At 35.8% G+C, this 18,023-nt stretch overlaps 7 protein-coding genes across 7 annotated transcripts; 2 read left to right on the top strand and 5 right to left on the bottom strand.

Annotated features, from left to right (window-relative positions):
- Positions 1 to 38: 38 nt before the first annotated feature.
- Positions 39 to 479, bottom strand: ASCRUDRAFT_7641 (proteasome assembly chaperone 4 family protein; the record flags this gene model as incomplete). Its single annotated transcript, XM_020193456.1, has 1 exon — positions 39 to 479. One exon carries the CDS (start codon positions 477 to 479, stop codon positions 39 to 41), a length of 441 nt encoding a protein of 146 aa, XP_020047713.1.
- DFR1 (dihydrofolate reductase) lies at positions 428 to 1,457 on the top strand. Its single transcript, XM_020193059.1, has one exon. The coding sequence runs from the start codon at positions 660 to 662 to the stop codon at positions 1,326 to 1,328; it is 669 nt and encodes a 222-aa protein (XP_020047714.1). The 5' UTR covers positions 428 to 659; the 3' UTR covers positions 1,329 to 1,457.
- On the bottom strand, positions 1,409 to 3,657 carry HSP60 (chaperone ATPase HSP60). Its single transcript, XM_020189181.1, has one exon. The coding sequence runs from the start codon at positions 3,204 to 3,206 to the stop codon at positions 1,488 to 1,490; it is 1,719 nt and encodes a 572-aa protein (XP_020047715.1). The 5' UTR covers positions 3,207 to 3,657; the 3' UTR covers positions 1,409 to 1,487.
- A 731-nt stretch (positions 3,658 to 4,388) lies between these two features.
- On the bottom strand, positions 4,389 to 5,018 carry PFK27 (6-phosphofructo-2-kinase; the record flags this gene model as incomplete). Its single annotated transcript, XM_020189416.1, has 1 exon — positions 4,389 to 5,018. A coding segment is annotated over one exon (630 nt), but the record flags the coding sequence as incomplete, so codon positions are not given.
- A 1,852-nt stretch (positions 5,019 to 6,870) lies between these two features.
- On the bottom strand, positions 6,871 to 8,415 carry ASCRUDRAFT_69912 (alpha/beta-hydrolase; the record flags this gene model as incomplete). Its single annotated transcript, XM_020191725.1, has 1 exon — positions 6,871 to 8,415. One exon carries the CDS (start codon positions 8,413 to 8,415, stop codon positions 6,871 to 6,873), a length of 1,545 nt encoding a protein of 514 aa, XP_020047717.1.
- An 891-nt stretch (positions 8,416 to 9,306) lies between these two features.
- On the top strand, positions 9,307 to 10,488 carry BSC6 (Bsc6p; the record flags this gene model as incomplete). The annotated part of the gene is made up of 1 exon (XM_020190051.1): positions 9,307 to 10,488. A coding segment is annotated over one exon (1,182 nt), but the record flags the coding sequence as incomplete, so codon positions are not given.
- Positions 10,489 to 13,233: 2,745 nt separating this feature from the next.
- Positions 13,234 to 15,353, bottom strand: ASCRUDRAFT_7646 (ferric reductase family protein; the record flags this gene model as incomplete). The annotated part of the gene is made up of 2 exons (XM_020193480.1): positions 13,234 to 13,961; positions 14,405 to 15,353. 2 exons carry the CDS (start codon positions 15,351 to 15,353, stop codon positions 13,234 to 13,236), a joined length of 1,677 nt encoding a protein of 558 aa, XP_020047719.1.
- Between the last annotated feature and the right edge of the window lie 2,670 nt (positions 15,354 to 18,023).

The following is an 18,023-nucleotide window of genomic DNA, read 5'->3' on the forward strand; positions in this document are numbered from 1 at the left end:
ATTCATAATATACATATAAAAAAATTATTGAAATATATCTATTTTTCTGAGTTTGACTTTTCAGTTTCATCAAACTTTTTATCTATGAAATCAATTGTAGTTTTGATGTAGCCTAAACTTTCCATTATATCAATATTACCACTGACATTAACATAGCTTGGACAGTTGAATTTTTTTGAGATTAGTTGAGACAATCTTTTAGTTATATCCAAGAGATTTTCTTCTGAATCGTTTAATATTGTGGATACAATTTCATTTTGTTTATCATTTGACCTATTTAAAAGAAAATTGGGAATTGAATAAATGTAGCAGCCAAAGTCAGAGTTTCCACCAGTTTTACTGAGAAAGACAATGATAGGAATCTTATTCTTTTCAGATAGAGTAGGTCTTTTGGAAGGAATGGTCAAGCAAATGTGGATGGGATCAGAAAAGGGAGCAGCTAGTTCCTCTGAGTAAGTCTTCGAAAAACTTTCAGCCATTACTGAGACAATTTCGCAGTGTAGGAGACAATATGGTAGTAAAGTAGAACAGTAGAGAAGTAAAACAGAAATGTTTGAGTGATAAAAAGAAAGATATTGTTTTGCAGCTCTTTTGTTTTGTTTATGTTTGGGCGGAAGAGGAAAGAACTAATTTGCTTCTTTATCTCCAACAGTGCCAACATGAGTCCAGCAGCTAGCAGAGGATTGGAACAGAGACTATCTCATGATGTGGTTGTGGTGGTTGCTGCCTTGCTTCCTGAACTTGGAATTGGCTATCAGGGGCGATTGCCCTGGAGGTTGCGAAGGGAAATGAAGTACTTCGTCGATGTTACCACAGGCAGCAGAAACACCTCAGCACTAGCTTTGGGGAGTAGAAATGCTGTGATAATGGGGAGGAGAACCTGGGAGAGCATCCCTCTGAGGTTTCGTCCATTGAAGAACAGACTCAACGTCGTGTTGTCGAGACTGTTTGACGATTTTCTGTTGAACAGCGAGAACGAGAACATTGTCTACTCCAATGGGTTGGACAACGCCATTGAGAGGCTCCAACAGCTCGAGAGCATCAACAGGATATTCATAATTGGGGGTGCTGAAGTGTATAACCTGGCTTTGAAGAATGAAAAGGTCAACAGAGTGTTGTTGACTGAGATCAACTCAATTGGCGGTTTAGATCATAAAATGGACACTTTTTTGGATTTTGGAGCTGAGGAGCAGAAGAAATGGGAGAAGAAGAGCACTCAAGAGTTGAGAGACTTTGTTGGAGAAAACGTCGATGTTGCAGCAGAGGATATAGAAGAAAATGGGTTCAGATACAGATACACTCTATGGCATAAGAAGCAAAGCAAATAGCTGCTGTAAATGGTTCTACACTGCCTAGTTTTGGAGCAAAATTGATCCAGAATATATAACGTTCATTATATCATTACTTTTCTATATACAAGAAAGCACATTATTTATTATAAATCTAGTTTGTTTGCTTGCTTTTTTTGGGTTTTTAATTTAGTCATTTCACATCATACCTGGCATACCTCCCATGCCGCCCATGCCTCCCATTCCTGGGGCACCTCCAGCTGGTTTTGGATCATCCACTCTGGTGACAACACATTCAGTTGTAGCTAATAAGGAAGCGACACCACTGGCATCAACCAAACCATTTCTCACGACTCTTAATGGATCAATGATACCGGCTTGTAACATGTCAACGTAGCCACCCTTAGCAGAGTCGTAACCAGTGTTGAAGCTTGAAGAGTGTTCATCTAACAATTTACCAATGATGACAGATCCTTCTTCGCCAGCATTCTCCAAGATTCTTTTGGCTGGTTTCTTGATGGCGTTTTTAATAATTTGAACACCTAAATGTTGATCAAAGTTTTCAACTTTAAAGTCATCAAGAACAGAGGAAGCCTTTAATAAAGCAGTACCTCCACCTGGCAAGATACCTTCTTGAACAGCAGCTCTAGTGGCATTAAGGGCATCGTCGTAACGATCTTTCTTTTCGCTGACTTCGACTTCAGAAGTACCACCAACTTTAATAACAGCAACACCACCAGTTAATTTGGCCAATCTTTCTTGTAATTTTTCCTTTTCGTATTCAGAGGTACCTGATTGCTCCATGACACCTCTGATTTGTTCACATCTTTGTTGAACAGAGTCTTTGGTACCTTCACCATTTAAGATGACAGTATCTTCTTTTCCAACGGTAACAGATCCAGCTTTACCTAACAAATCAAGACTACAGTCAGATAATTTAAGATCTAATTCTTCAGTGAAAACAGTACCACCAGTTAAGATGGCAATATCACCCAAAGTGTTTTTTCTGTTGTCACCGAAACCTGGGGCTTTAACGGCGCAGAATTTAATGGAACCCTTCAAGACGTTGATAACAGAACCACCCAAGGCTTCACCATCAACATCTTCAGCAATGACTAATAAAGGTTTTCTTTGTTGAACAGAAATTTCTAAGGCAGGTAATAAATCTTGCATGCTTGAGATTTTCTTTTCAGACAATAAAATCAAAGGGTTTTCAAATTCAGTTTTGGCGCTTTTGACGTTTGTCATAAAGTAAGGAGAGATATAACCTCTGTCGAATCTCATACCTTCAGTGACTTCTAATTCGTCTTCCATAGTTTTGCCTTCTCTGACGGTAATGACACCTTCTTTACCGACTTTTTCCATAGCAGAAGCTAATAGTTCACCAATATGAGCATCACCATTGGCAGAAATAGTGGCAACTTGGGCAATTTCTTCAGAGGTGGTAACGGCTCTTTTGTTTTCAGTCAAGAATTGAACAATTTTGTCAACAGCAGCTTTGGAACCACGTCTCAAGTCCATTGGGTTACAACCAGCAGCAACGTTTTTTACTGATTCAGTGAAGATAGAGTGAGCTAAAACAGTGGCAGTTGTAGTACCATCACCTGCACTTTCATTGGTCTTTGAGGCAACATCTTGTAATAATTTGGCACCTAGATCTTGGAATTTATCGGGTAATTGAATGGATCTTGCAACAGTTACACCATCTTTAGTAATTTTTGGAGAGCCGAAAGATTGCTCAATTAAAACGTTTCTACCTTTTGGACCCAAGGTGACAGAAACAGCATTGGCCAAAGTATCAACACCCTTCAACAATGAAGCTCTGGCTTCAACACCGAATCTCAATTCATTGTGTAAATAACGAGCTAATTTTGGAGTTGAGACTTTTTTCAAAGTAGGTCTAGCTAGTCTGAACATTTTTAGGTATTAACAAATATAGATTAAAAGAAATAAAAATTACTTTGATTTGATTTGATTTGATTTGATTAATTGGAGTTAATCTGGGTTTTGAGTATAGTACACAAGATAGATATATACAAATGTGAAGAGATGGAAAAAAAAAGCTGGGGTAGAGTGATATTAACAAGAGATCTTTATAACCTTCAAAATCCTGAAAATTCTGGAAATCCTTTAGAGAATTATCTTAGAAAAGATGAATAGAGATGGTGAAGAAGAAAAATTTTCAGAGAAAGGTCAAGAAAGTGTAAAGCCAAAGGAAGATATATAATGCTGAAGAGCAGAGAGGATTTGGGTGGAAGATTCGAGAAAAATTTTCACGCTGGGCCGAATTGGAAGTGACGCTAAAACGTGACAGAGACAGAAGAGGTAGCGGACGTGCAGGGGCACAGTCGGGAAGCGAGGCAAGAAAGCGGTAGAATGTTCTGGAGCAGCGGGGCAGTCAGGCTTTGAGGGCTCGGAAGTGCCGACAGATATCCGGAATTGGGAGCAGAGTAGGGGATGAAGAGGGAAAGAAAGAGCTAATTAACAGTTTATTAGATATATATGAGGATGATTGGAAATATAATATAGAAAGAGAGAGAATGACTAGGAAATGAAGATGGTGGGAGATAAAAAATACAGGAAATAAATGTAAGGCATTGGCATAAACAATGGTGATAAAATAAACATGGTAAAGGACATGACAGATGAAGTGAGATAAAACTAGTTGGATGATTGATATGTTGACATGAGTTTGTATTTGAATTTCTCGCTTATTTCATCCATAAGTTTTAAATTGTGGTGGTCTTTGTTAGAAGAGTCTTTGAAAAAATTGTTTAGTTTCATGAAGTAAGTTTCACAGTATTCCTTTTTGTAGCGAGTTACAAAGGAGCAGATTTTGTTATAAGTTGGGTCGATTGAGATGTCGTTAGGGTCTGTGTTAGTGAATATGGTGTTGTTGTTGATAACAATGATAGGGTTTTCGATGTCATTAGCGGTTGTGTCGTCTTCATTGTCATTGTCATTGTCATTGTCATTGTCATCGTCGTCGTTAAGAAGAAAGGTATGGAAGTCATTTAAAGTTAATGTGTCCCTTCTTTTGTGATTTGATTTTTTGATATCGTTGGTATTGTTGTTTAATAGCGAGGGTGACTTGTCAAAATAGTAGGAATCACCAGAGTTGTCAATTAGAATATAGTTCCAGTTGTACTTTTTGATTTCAGTTGGTTCAACAGGTTGAAAAGCGGATAGGTAGTTCTTTGTTCTCTTTATGAAATCTATGAGGGCGTCTTTATGGTTGATATTGTTGTTCAAGTAGTCAGGAGAAGAGGTCAATTTTAGTTCAATGTTGAATTTCCAGTTTTTTAGTGAAGAAGTTTTGATATCTATTAAAAGGACGTTTAGATTTTTTCTTAGAGAAGGGAATAGCGCTAATTTTGATTGGATTGAGTTGAAGAGGTTGTTTCTTCTTTTGAAAGTTGAGTTTGTTGCGTCTAGGAGGCCAATGTCGATTTGGTTGAAGATTAGACTTGAGAGACAGTTATCGAGAGCAATTTTGGCAAAGAATTCTCTTTGGTTGGAGGTTTCAGAGTTGTTAAAGTCAAAATAGTTTGCATTTTGGTTGACATTGGAAGAGTTTAAAAAGTTTCTTCTAACGTTACCGGCATTGAATATGCCAACGTTTAGATTTGCATTTTTTTCTAAATCTTGTTTTAATCTCTTTCCAAAGGTGCTCTTTCCACAAGCTGGTAGACCTACTAGTATTATAAGATACTTTGAGTTTGAGTTTGAGTTTGAGTTTGAAGTGGTGGATGTGTTGATAATGTTCAAAGAAGATGAAGAGGAAGACAATGAAGAGGCAAATTTTAGGTCATTAATTTCGTTGATGTTGATATAGTTTAGGTTTTCAAAGTCTTCAGAGTTGGTTCTTGATAGAAAGGGGGAGTCTAGGTTCAATAAAAGCAGATGGTGGTTGAAGTCAAGCGAAGAGTTTAAGCTTGAAAGAGAAGTGTTTCTTGAGACATTTTTAGAGCTGTATGGAGAGAAGATGGCAGAAGAGGAGTTTGAGTTGGAAGAGGAGTTTGCAGCTGAGTTTGAGCTGGAGGTTCTGATTAGATTTAGATGGTGGTCTATTTCGTCAGCTTTGGAGCTGAGCTTTGAGTTGGTACTGTTGCACATTTATGAGGGAGGCAGTAAGACGTGAGTGTATGGGTTGAGTGATTAGATTAGAGAGATTGAGGAAGTTGATAGTGGGTAGAAGAGAAAGAGTAGAAAGAAGAAAGCATGTAGGGAACAGAGGAAGACATTGGGATATATTTATATTGACAGATGTATGTCGCTAAGTATAGACAGGCAATATAAGTGTATTGGTATATATGACATTAATAGCAGAAATAAAGCTGAGGATGTAACAGAAGGTTAAAAGAAACTAAGGAAATAGTGAAATAGTGAAATAATAGAAAAAGACTATTGCTGTAGAGTGAGCGATAAAATTTGCTATTCATTACTCGCACTGCAGGTGAAGTTTTTCCAAGACTGCAGAGTTTCACGCTGTGGATTTGGCTGATGCTCAGAGATGAACCAGCGAAAAGTCTGGGGTCTCCGGAGATAATTGAGCGATAGGGTGACGGCGCGCAGTCATGGTCGCGGGAGGGAGCAGGTCGTTTGTACCGGTGTTTTGTGCGGCACAAACGTGGGCCTCCACGTTGGCCCTGGCAGTGGTCCCGAATGACGCAGGGGCGGGCGTGGTCAGGAAGCACGGAAGCTCGGGGGCGCACGGTGAGCGGTGGGCGCGAGGATGGTCGGCAGCTGGGGAATTTTAGTCGGAGGAGGAGGGTGGCACCACGAGACGAAAGGCGCGGTGGGCCTGGAGAAACAGCAGCGAGAGAGGTTGGAGAGCAAAAGGAGGAGGAAGAGACGGAGAAGAGGGAGAGAGAGAGAGAGGGAAGATGGTGGTGCTGGAGAGCAAGAGGAAGAAGCAGCAGCACCTCCGGCAGTTTGCTCCAACGTGGGCTCGTTGCTTGCTCTTTCCGATGCGTTGCTAGTGAGTCATCCTTTTGAGTTAAGCGTGAGTCAAGAACACAGCTTCTGTTGTTTAGTTGCTATCAGATGCTATCAGTTGGTGGACAGCCAGTGGTGTTACACCTGGAGCACGCTAAACTGCCCTGGAATGATTCCTTTACTGCCCCTCTGCCCAGCTCCGGCTGCTGCTTTCTTCACACTTCCACAGGTGTGTCTTTGTTGTAGCTCACCTCTTCAGAACATCTCAAGACCATCTCCAGACTGGTCCCACTGCTGATGGGTTTCAGCTCATGTTTACCTTTTGCTGTTTGCAGCCACTTCTCATATACGAGTGCATGCGCATCACTGCATGTGTCAACAGGCTGGATGCGCCGAATGCATCCACACGCCTGCTGTTTTTCCGGATTTCTTCCGAACCCTGAATCTATTTATATCCTACTATTTTTGTGCCAATTGTTTGGTGTGTGTTGAGTATGCTGAATATCTGCACTTTGCATTGTCCTGCACCCAAATCTATCTTTAATCTTCTCTACCTATATACATCTATACATATCTCTATACATATCTTTATATTAATCCCCCCGGCTTTGCTTTTATGTCTTGCTTTTATGTCTTGCTTGTTCTATTTTTCGTCCAAAAAGTCTTTGACAGCCTTGTCAAACTCACTGGGATTATCTAAAAATAAATTATGTCCGGCGTTGCAAATTTTAACATACTGCATTTTTTTCTCATTACTTGCTAACTTGCCATTAATAAAATCAACCAACCCCTTGCCTGCCATCGAATTCATCCAGTCGTACTCCCCATACATCCACAAGATTTCCGGCAATTGGCCCTTTTTCAATGGAGACTCACCTCTTGCTTTGAAATATCGTGCAAATTTATCATGTATCGAGTCTCGAGCCAATATATTATACGAAATCAAACTCATTATGCTTTTGTCAGAGTTATTGTAATTTCCAATCTTACTAAACTCCCGCTTTTTAATTTTGTCAATAACATAATTCACATTGAAATACAACCCCAATATGTAATCAGAAAACTTTTCGATCTCGCCCACATCTCCCCCAATAACTCCTCTATTAAACCTTCGCAACGTGTAAAACGACGCTATTTTAACTCCAACTGGGCCCATCGCTTTCATAATCGTAAATGGCGAAATCATTTTATTCCAAATAAACTTGAACACACTCGGTGCATTGAAGTTCACATTCAAATAATTAAACTTGTCGTATTCTGATGACACTGAGTACTCCCTCTGTCTCTCGTAATTATCAATAAAGTACTTGATCGACTCAACGCAAAAGGGCGACCTTTCAACCCCAACAGGACTCACAATTATCATTTTGTTAATCCTCTCGGGATACTTTAACAAAAAACAAATCATCAAATACGCTCCAAACGAATGACAAATCACATCAACTTTCCCATCTTTACTATCTACCCCCTTTTTATCCAAATACAAATTCATCGCATCAATGTAATAATTCTCGAAAAATGGCACAACTTTCTCCTTCAAATTGCCATAAATCTCAACCAATTCCTCCTTGGAATTCATAATCTCAAACTTATCAATCTTTTTAAGTTTCTGCATTTCCCCAATCTGCTTCATATTCATCTTCTTCATCTCTTTATCCAACTCCTTGGGCAATTCCACTCTTTCATCTTTATACTTGAATTTAATCCTTGGGGTTAACCATTTGCGTTTCTCCCTGAAATTGAATGGATACTTGAACTCACTCGTCGACGACAACCCAAAGTTGGGTAAATCGATTGCAAATATCAGAAATCGTTTCCCTTTGCTACCATTATCAATCAACTGTTCGAAATTTCGATAGTAAAACGATGACGTTGCTCCATACCCATGAATCATCAACAAATCATTTGCCTTCTCTTCCTTCTTCTCTTCCTTCCTCTCATCCTTTTTCTTTCCACTCTCTCTATTACTAACAAACAACTCATGAATATACTCATCCTCGTTTATCTCAACTTTTTGGCACCGGGCCACAACTCTTGATTCCTTCTTCCCATAAAATGACAATGTCTTTTTGTATAGCTCCTCCTGTGCTTCTCTAAGATAGTCTCGCCTCCAGAGCCTGGGCCAGATTCTAAACACTTCTCTCCAGCCCAAACTCAACACTTTTCCACTGCCCTTACGAAGACTCATCTCGACTGGTTAATGTCTTGTTAATGTGCTGTCGAATGCTGCTTTATCCAAAATACTAATCTTAAAAAGAGCTAATTCTGCAATGTTGTTGATTCTAGAGTCCACACTATCCAAAAGAAATCCTTCCACTTACCTTGAATTCGCTATTCCAAAGCAATTCTCTCTCAAAATATCCACTGAAACGCGACTCTTTTCCAATTTTTCTTACCAAAAAATCAATTCCACACAAAATTAAAGTTTGTCTCAAATTTTCGTTCCTTAATCCAGCCAATTTTTTGATGAAAATGCTCCAATTCTCTCCCTCCAAAACAATAAAAACTTCCAACAATATCTTTCAATCCCTAACAATAGCCTGCAGAGTTTTAGTAAAAAGTCACTTATTATACTAAAAATTAAAAAAAAAAACATCTCCAATGATTTTCGATCACCGAAGCTTCTATAATCCCCCTAATTTATGTGGCTATTTTGTACTCATGGCTGATAGCCCTATCTGTGTTTGAGATAGTAACATACTCTTCTCTGTATTTATATTGCAACTATTCCCCATATTATTATATTATCAAGCATATATCGGGTATTCTCTAATTTTTCACTGGTTATTTTCCATTATACGACTATTCTCTAATCAAGGCAGAAGAAAAAAAGAAAAGACACAATCAGATTCGCTTTATATATTACAATAATACTGTTTAAATTTTCATCATGTATAAAAAAGTCTCCTCTGATAACGAACAAGAAATAGAACTCAGCGAAAATTTATTAACCCCAACTTCAGAAGATTTTGCTTCAAGTTTATCTTTACCTTTGCCGGATTCTGCTTCAGGTCCCTATAAGAACAATAACCTATCAACTGATTCTTTTTTATCAAATTTCTCAACAGAAATTCAGGTGCTTGATTATAAAGGTAATGAAATCATCATAGATACAAACAACATTAAAGACAGCATTTTGCTAAAACTACAAGTCATAACGACATATTTAAGTTTTTTTGTATTTGGCTTATCTGACGAAACTATCGGTGTATTGATTCCTGTTTTTGTCAAAGAATATCACTCAAAAGAATCAACCATTTCATTACTATATTTTGCTCAATTTTTTGGTTATTTTATTATCTCTCTATTCAATGACCAATGCCATAAAATTATTGGTTTTCATGGCGTTGCTACGTTATCAGTCTTGTTTATGGGCTTATGCAGTTTTATTGCAATGTTCCAACCTCCTTTTTTTATTTTAATTTTGGCTTATGTCCTTTGTGGAGTAGGTGCTGGTGCTCAAGATGCTGCTGTCAGTGTCTGGCTAGGCAAACTAGACTATTCTAATGAATTGTCAAATCTATTACACGCTTCCTATGGTGTGGGCTGTATCTGCTCGCCCTTAATTGTAACTAGATTATTATTGGCACATAACATCTCTTGGAAATTTCATTATGGTTTGATATTCGTTTTAACTATTGTATTGACTCTATTAAATTTTTTGGTCTTTCGTCATGAAACTAAATGGAAATATGAATGGCAGCTACAGAATGAATCGTCATTAAACTTGGATGAGCCTAGAAGTAATGACAACTCACTTCAGCCTGAAGATACTAGCAGTGATATAAGAAATGCAATTAGAAATTCAAAGGTTTTAGCTTTAGCTGCATTTTTATTCTTAAATGTTGGCACTGAAGTGGTTATTGGTGGATGGACTTTAAGTTATCTAATCAAAGTTAAAAATGGTTCAATGAATGAAATGTCTGTTGTTGTTTCAACATTTTGGTTTGGTTTAACCATTGGTAGAGTAATTCTAGGTTTTATCACTCCCAGATTATCTTCGGAATATTTTGCAAATCACATTTATAATATTTTGTCAATATTTTTTTTTGCTTTATTCTATTTGTCCTCCAGCTATTGGTTTTATATCGCAACTATTTTCTCAACTGGCATCTTCATTGGTCCAATATTTCCAACAACTTCAGTTTATGCCATTAAGGTCTTACCTGTTCATTTGCATGTGTCTGGAGTAGGTTTTGCAATGGCTTTGGGTGGTGGAGGGGCTGCTATTCTTCCATGGTTTGTAGGAATCTGTTGTGAAATCTGGGGAAGTTTTACTATTTATCCATTATTTGCTCTTGCATTCCTATCAATCGATGTTGTTATTTGGTTTTTGCTTAAAACGAAGTAGAACTTCTTTAAACAAAACTTCTTACTAAATCAGTTAGGATCTATATTATAAAAATTATCATTCTCGCTTTATAATTTATTTTTGGTTTTTCATTTTTTATTAATTCTACAATATTCATCAAAATGTTATCTTTGTAAGTCCAAGCTGTTGCAGGTCTTTTGATCATCTAACTTGCAACTTGATTTCCAGTGGTTTTCGGTTTTGAAACCCATAAAAAGCTTCATATATCCAAGAGAACAGGTATAATGAGTAGACTGACCCTTAATTGCTACTCGAATTAGCAACTTTTACTACATGAATGCTTATTGGGGGCAGCTTCAGCAATAGAGCACTTTGCAGCAATTGCTTTTGCTTTTGCTTTTTATATAAAAAGCAAGAATCAACTTGACACTATTGTTGATATAAATGGAAGACAAACTCAAGTAGTAGGCTTACTCTGAGGTATTGGATACCAACGAACAACTCGATAATAAACTTGAAAATGCATTTCTCAAACTTGTGGACCAAAAGTATTCAATTGACTCCCAATATACTAGATGGTTTGCCCACTTTTATTGTTCAGCCTATATTCAATGATTTACCAATTGATAAAGTGCTTCTTTTCATATTGTCCAATAATCAAGTTCTAGCAACAAGCGCCTATTCTGTTGTTTTTGATAGTTGAAATCATTGGTGAACGTTTAACACCAAGGCACTTGTCAATCATGAAAGACCAAGATCTCACAGTTAAAAATGCATTTGATTTTACAATTCAACGATGCTTTATTGTTCAGAAATCACTTGAGATGGTTTACCAAACACTTGACTGTGAATACCACTCTCGTATCAAATGGAGTGAAAGAAAACAAATTCAGGCTTTCCACGATATTTAAATGTTTACAGCAAATGATGGTGTTGGTGCTTTTTATAGCTGAGTCGATATACAAGTTCTCTATTGGTGAGTTTGATATTACAGACACCATGAACTATTATAACTGGCTGTTTCCATTTGATGGAAGCAAATGGGAAATTTCTCTTGCATTGATGAAAAAAGTATTTCCATATAAAGATAATTACTATAAACTCTTCAAATTTGATAAAATTAAATCAAAAGCAATATGGTCCTCCTCAACGTACAATTTACAACACTTTAATATCCCTAAACAATTTGGCAGGTCCATACTATTGAACTTGAAACATCCATGTTTGTCTGGTCTAAATATCGGATCAATCACACAACTAATTACACAGCTACCACTTCTTATTAACTTGAATTCTCTTGATCTTTCGAAAAATTTACTATTCAGGTTAGAGGAGAGTCCTAAGCTGTACAAATTGCTTAACTTGAACTTGTCAAACAATCAATTCGACAACATTCCTAATTTAGAGCCATTACTCAATTTATCTAATAATGGGCTATCCGATGTTGAGAAATTAGAGCAGTTTCCTTTATCAAATCAATTGATTTTTGGGAAAGGTGCCAATGAGAATATCAGTAATATTGGTATGGCTGAAGGGTTACGAATCCTCCATTTTTTCACCAAAAATGCTGATTCAATAAGGTGTTTGGAAAGATTACCAATACTACAGTCAATGAAGTTGCAGTTGGAAATTTCAAATGCAGTTGTATGATTTCCAACAATGGCCAACTTGATATCGTTAGATTTACAAACACATTTGAAAACAAAACTAAACTTAGATGGGACTTTTCCAAATTTAAAGAGGCACCTACAACGCGAGAGACAAAGACATATTATCTTCTACCTTCATCGAAAGATTATAGATACATCTGGGAGCCAATTGACAATAAATGATTGTTTTTCGGGCAAAGTAATGAGCTGATGCTCCTGTAACTAGTGGTAAAACAAATATAGTACTATTTTTGGTAATTGGTTGTTGTGTTATTTTGATTAGCATCAGTATCTGTGGAAATAAATGAGTGTAGATAGAGCACCTAGTTCTCCTTTGGCCACGTCTCACAAATGACTTGGTGAGCTAGGCAACATCCTGGGTTCCATTATATTCGCCATTTCGAATCAGTTGAATTGACCAAAACTTTGACCTGCTAAATGATAACAAATTTCTGATCATTGAACAAGAATAGATTTGTTGCAAAGCGGCCGGATTTCTAGTTTCGGTCTCTGTCTGTTCCCCGGCATGTGTTGCCGGTCTGCTCCCGTGACGCTTTGGATTTAACCCAGTCCCTATAAAAGGGGGCTGCAGCCCCCTTTGGCTTTCTTTCTTTTGTACTTATTCACCTTAATGTATAATCGTGGATTTGCTACAACATAAGGTCCTTGCCTAGAACCTTAAGTGAAGTGTCACGCGACAGACCGCCAGCATGTTCTAGGGCTGTATCGGCAACCGAATCTTAAGATCCGGGCGCTTCACAGCGCATTCCGACCCCTTTCCAACATCCACCACTAGTAGAGAATAAATGGTACATTGCTACTCATTTTGGAAACTGTCAAATATTCTACTTTTTATTTCGTTTTCAATTCCAATGTCAAATTATTAATTTTAGCTTTTTATTTTACAAAATTAACATTTAATTTTAATAATTGCTGGCGGTTTTAAAAGGATGGTAATAGATAATAATTATACAAACCAGCAACAAATACAAACAAAACAAAAATGAAAGAGGGGCTTGAAAACGAATCAGAAAACAAACGCTTCCTACCAAAGTTGGTTCTCCTCAAAGTAATCGATTCTTTTATCACTTTTCAAGGTCATTCGGGCAACGTTGGAACGCAATTCATCACACATTTTTGGATGCCCACAACTCATAACAGCGATTGATCCCGCAGCTGTTTCTATTTCTTCACCAAGTATGTGCTTCAAGTCTGGTCTGCCGTTTTCAAAACGGATGTATGAAAGAGCTTCAACGTTGGATATCTTTTGCTGAGTATTCATAGGCATTATGGTCTTCTCTTTGCTGGTTTTGGAAATTGACCCAGCTTCTGAAGAACATCCACTGGAGCCAAAGTTTGGCATATCTCCACCTCTGGTACAATATATGTAAACTTCACATTTGTCTTTATAATGACCTAGTTTTGCTAGCTCGTCATAAAACCATTCAAGATTCTTCCATTCTCTAATTGTCCAGTAGAGTCTGATTTGTTTATTGAGGGTGTGTGAAACGAGATCTAAAGCGTGGGTATATGGACCTGGAATACCATTGCCACCTGCAATTAAAAGAACCTTGGAATACTTCCTGGTTGGCTGCTGACGACCGTATGGGCCTTCCACTGTCACTCTTATATTAGCCGAATGGTCTGGTTGTTTCATCAAATAGTTATAGATGTATAGAGTGATGCCTTCCTTGACTTTGATATAGAAAATGATGTTTTGTTCATCACCGTCAGATTCAACAATGGTAAATGGATGTGACTCCCACCATCTTGCTGGTCGAAAGAAATAAATATAACAGAATGCACCTGGAAAAGCCTTCCAGTATTTGGGTTTTGGCAAAATAACCTTGATAGTATCTTCTCCAATAATTCGGCAATTGCCTTTGGGAACACCAAATGCCAAACAACGAACAATTCTAACAAATCTGTCAAAACACCAAATCGCAGCTGCGCAAAATTCCCATTCGTGGTATGATCGAAGTTTCCAGCAATGAAGCCACAACCCAGTGAGACAAAAAATACCAAAGATAAAATGAACAAGAGCAATGAAAGCATAGCCCTATTGCAAATGCTGTTGAAACCATTCCCCAATAAAAGTATGGGGGTTTTCACTGCTAGCTTCACATCATGATAAATTATTTCCATCCCCATAAATGCCCAACTGTGAATAAACGCCAAAATTGTGAAAGCGCGAGCAATCCATCGATGATAGGCACTAAATGAAGCTTGGTTTATACCGGTTATCGAAATCAAAAAGTTATTTCTTCCTGCAAACAACATCACCAAAGGAAAAATCCAAACTGCCAAAACACCACTTCTAATCCCAATCAAGTCATAGATCTCCAATGCTCTGGTAGTACGGATTGTGTTGCCCCCAGAAATGGGATAGATATGTGCAACATTGATAGCCAATTCTATTGCATAAAAGCCCAAAATCACCAATGACTCAAATCTAGTTGGTACGAGACCTATGTCAAACTTTCCAAAAAGATATTTGGAACCAAGATGGTTCCTGTCTAAAGCAGCAGGAATAACGACAGTAGCTCTCCACGCACGACTGATTGGACCAGTACATCTTGCGACAAAGTTTGGAAACAATACTTTTGACCAGTGAAATATAGAGCAAAGGGCTAAGACACCAGCCCAATAAGCAACAGACCCTATACCGTATAACCAAGAATAATAATTATTATCATATAGCACTTTATACGACTCAAAACTTCGTTTAACGTATTTGGGATCATGATAAATTGGAGAATAGAAGTAATCTTCAGACACGTTATAATTCTCAACCTCTGTCATATCAACCAAATAATGTGTGGCATTTCTGTAAGCTGCTTGGAGCTCTTCATTGGTATAGGACACATTCTGAGCTGCACAAGTTTTGATAACATACTTCTCAAGTTTGTTTATATCATTATCTTGATTATAAAGGCAGTAAAGCATTGATCCCATAGCGGCGACTGATGTGCATGAGCAATCCACATCAGCATAATAGTACCCATATCCCTCCTTTTGTGCATCACAATACAAAACTTGAGACGAAATTGATTGATAGCAACTGGAATACCAATAATACTCGTCTGAATATGTCTCACTATAACCAGCAGCAGCTTTTGCGATTAGAGATGATAAAGATAAAAGTAGGATGGTGCTGATCTTCATATGAATTATTATTATATTTGTGATTTTTTTTAAAAATCTGTAATCTGTTAGAACTAGTATTGAGAAGCTATTAACGACTAATAAAAGATAGTATATTAGCCAAAATAATAAAAAAAAAGAAACAGCAAAATCTAATGTATTTTATACAATTGAATGATAAATAGTGAAAATAAAATGAGTTTAAGAAAGCAGCTGTTGTTTAAGTATTCCAAATGTTTATTATCATAAACTAAAATCAAGTTATTTTCCCAAAAGAATGAAATTATTATTTAATTTACCAAATGTTTTTTATCGATTCAATCAATTAGTGGTTGTTGTTTTTGGAAATTAAATTTTTAACCTAAAATTTCTAATCATTTTAAATAAATTACATCTTATTTGTTAATTTGTTCAGAAAATCAATTTAAATCATAATAACTCAAGAATTCATTGCACTTGAAGTATTGATATAACCCAATATGCATTTATGATCTTGTAGGAACTATTAGGAGAAAGAAAAAGTTTTGCTGATCGATTTCTTTTGGTAATATGAATTAATTTTCAAAGGAAAAATAGAGATGTTAGTCAATTTTAATAAATTTATTTAGCTATTGATTAACTTTGTGTTTAATGAGGTATTAAAATAAGCTCAATTTCGAATTTTAAAATGAATCCTTTTTTATTCCTTATTTTTCTTAGTGGTTTTGATTTTATTAAACTTTAGATAGTGAAACATAAGGATTATAGTTACTCAAAACGAAACTCGGTCAAGTAAGGTGTTTTGTATTTAGTTATTAAATTAGTTCGTTAAATAATTAATATTGAAAGGATTAATAAAAATGATTCTGATATCTTTGAGATTTTTTTATTCTTATTTTTTTTATTATTTTTTTATTCTTATTATGCATATTAATTGGTTTTGATATTTTTATGAAATATAGAAAATGTGTTTTATAATATTGTTTTTTTATTAATGAATTTATGCAAGAGCAGGGAGATTTTTTTTTTTGGATATATGATTATAAATATTATCATTTCAAGAAAATCTCATATTGAAACGATTTTTGAAGTGAATTTGAATTGAATAAGATTGAAGAAAGAAATCAAACGGATTGAAAACGAATATTGTTTGCAAAATTGCTCAATGGATAAAATTGTTTAAGGTTGAAAGAAAGCTTAGCCGATTGTTGAACGGAGAACCTAAAAGCAAGCTTTTTCATGGATTAAAGTTAGAAAACGAAAATTTTAAAAAGGTGGTCCTAAGGGTATTCAATTTGCTTGATATAAAATAAATTGTTTTGGAGTTTCAATGTTGAAAGCAATGGAGTTTGAACTCTTCATCTAACATTAAAAACTATCAAGTTGACAATAATCTGTTTAATAATTGGCAAATTTAGTTGTGCCATTTTTGCTTTGCATGCTTTTCACTGTTAATACTAGCATTTTAAAATTTAAAGAACTTAAGGATGAACATATAATCAAGCCTTTTAGAACGTTTAAAACAGAAGAAGCCTTGTGCTATTATTTTAGTCAGAGCGTGAGTAGCGGAATAGAAATGTGGATTGATTTTTTATTTTTTATTTTGAATTAAAATTTCATTAATTGTTTTCATTTATGATTAAAACCGGAGTTAGTATTACATCTAAGCTAAAACTAAACAATAATTAGCACAGTTATAAAAAGATCAAATGATCTCAGAGTGTAACTTGCAGGATTTAATTGGTTTGAAATTTAGAGAGATCCAGAAATTATAATAATTTGGAATTAAAAATAATCTAAAAGATCAGTCAGCACACAATATAGCTCAACTTAAATTATTAGGAGGGTGTATTAGAATAATAAAAAACTAAAAGGAAAAATTGTCTTGGCTAATGCTTATTTTTTTTCTATTTTGACAGGACTAATTCAATACTACGGTGATTAAATTGGAGTTGAGAAAAAAACTGGAAAAGCTTAAATCAAATCAAATTGGAAAACAATAAAGTAGAAGTAGTACGGTGCTTGATTAGTTACTTGAAAAAGATCTCAAAATTTTATTGGACAGCGATTTTTATCTTTATTTGGCATTTTTCTAAATTCCTAAGCGAAAATAAAAATATCAAGAACGACTAAGAAGAAAAATTGATTCATAATAATAAATACTAAAAAGAACAATATACATACAATAAGCACTTGATGGCATTCAAAGTCTTGTAAATTGAAAACCTTGTAGGTATAGATAAAAAAGACTTTAATGTCACTTATATTTATTTAATAGATGCGATTTGAGACAATTGAGGAAAATTTAAAAAGCGAGCAAAGCAAGCCAAGAAATTAAATGAGTAAAACTCTTATTTCCGCTATCTATTCACAATCAATATAAGTGATAAGAGAGGAATGTACTTTGGAGGTTACTTTGGGCAAGTTGCAAATGAAAAGCTCTACATAATACTAAATAATCTTGTAATATCGATTTTAATTAAGAATCAATAACCCGAAAAATTATGTATATTCAAGAAAGGTATATCTATACTAAAACACACCAATTAAATGGTTCAAAGCAGGATTCGTTTTTAAGATTCGAAGCAAGAAAAAGGATATTTGAACGGACTTCATTGTTGTTATCAAGAGATTATACAAGATTGATTGTTCAACTGAGAAATGCAGAATATATCCACAGACTCGACATAACTAGCATATGATTATCAGAGA

This window comes from Ascoidea rubescens (genome assembly GCF_001661345.1).
Source record: "Ascoidea rubescens DSM 1968 unplaced genomic scaffold ASCRUscaffold_5, whole genome shotgun sequence".
NCBI classification, from domain to species: domain Eukaryota; kingdom Fungi; phylum Ascomycota; class Saccharomycetes; order Ascoideales; family Ascoideaceae; genus Ascoidea; species Ascoidea rubescens.

Excerpts from the sequence above, each read along its gene's own strand:
- DFR1 (XM_020193059.1), top strand. The coding sequence starts at position 660 with ATGAGTCCAGCAGCTAGCAGAGGATTGGAACAGAGACTATCTCATGAT.
- HSP60 (XM_020189181.1), bottom strand. The coding sequence starts at position 3,206 with ATGTTCAGACTAGCTAGACCTACTTTGAAAAAAGTCTCAACTCCAAAA.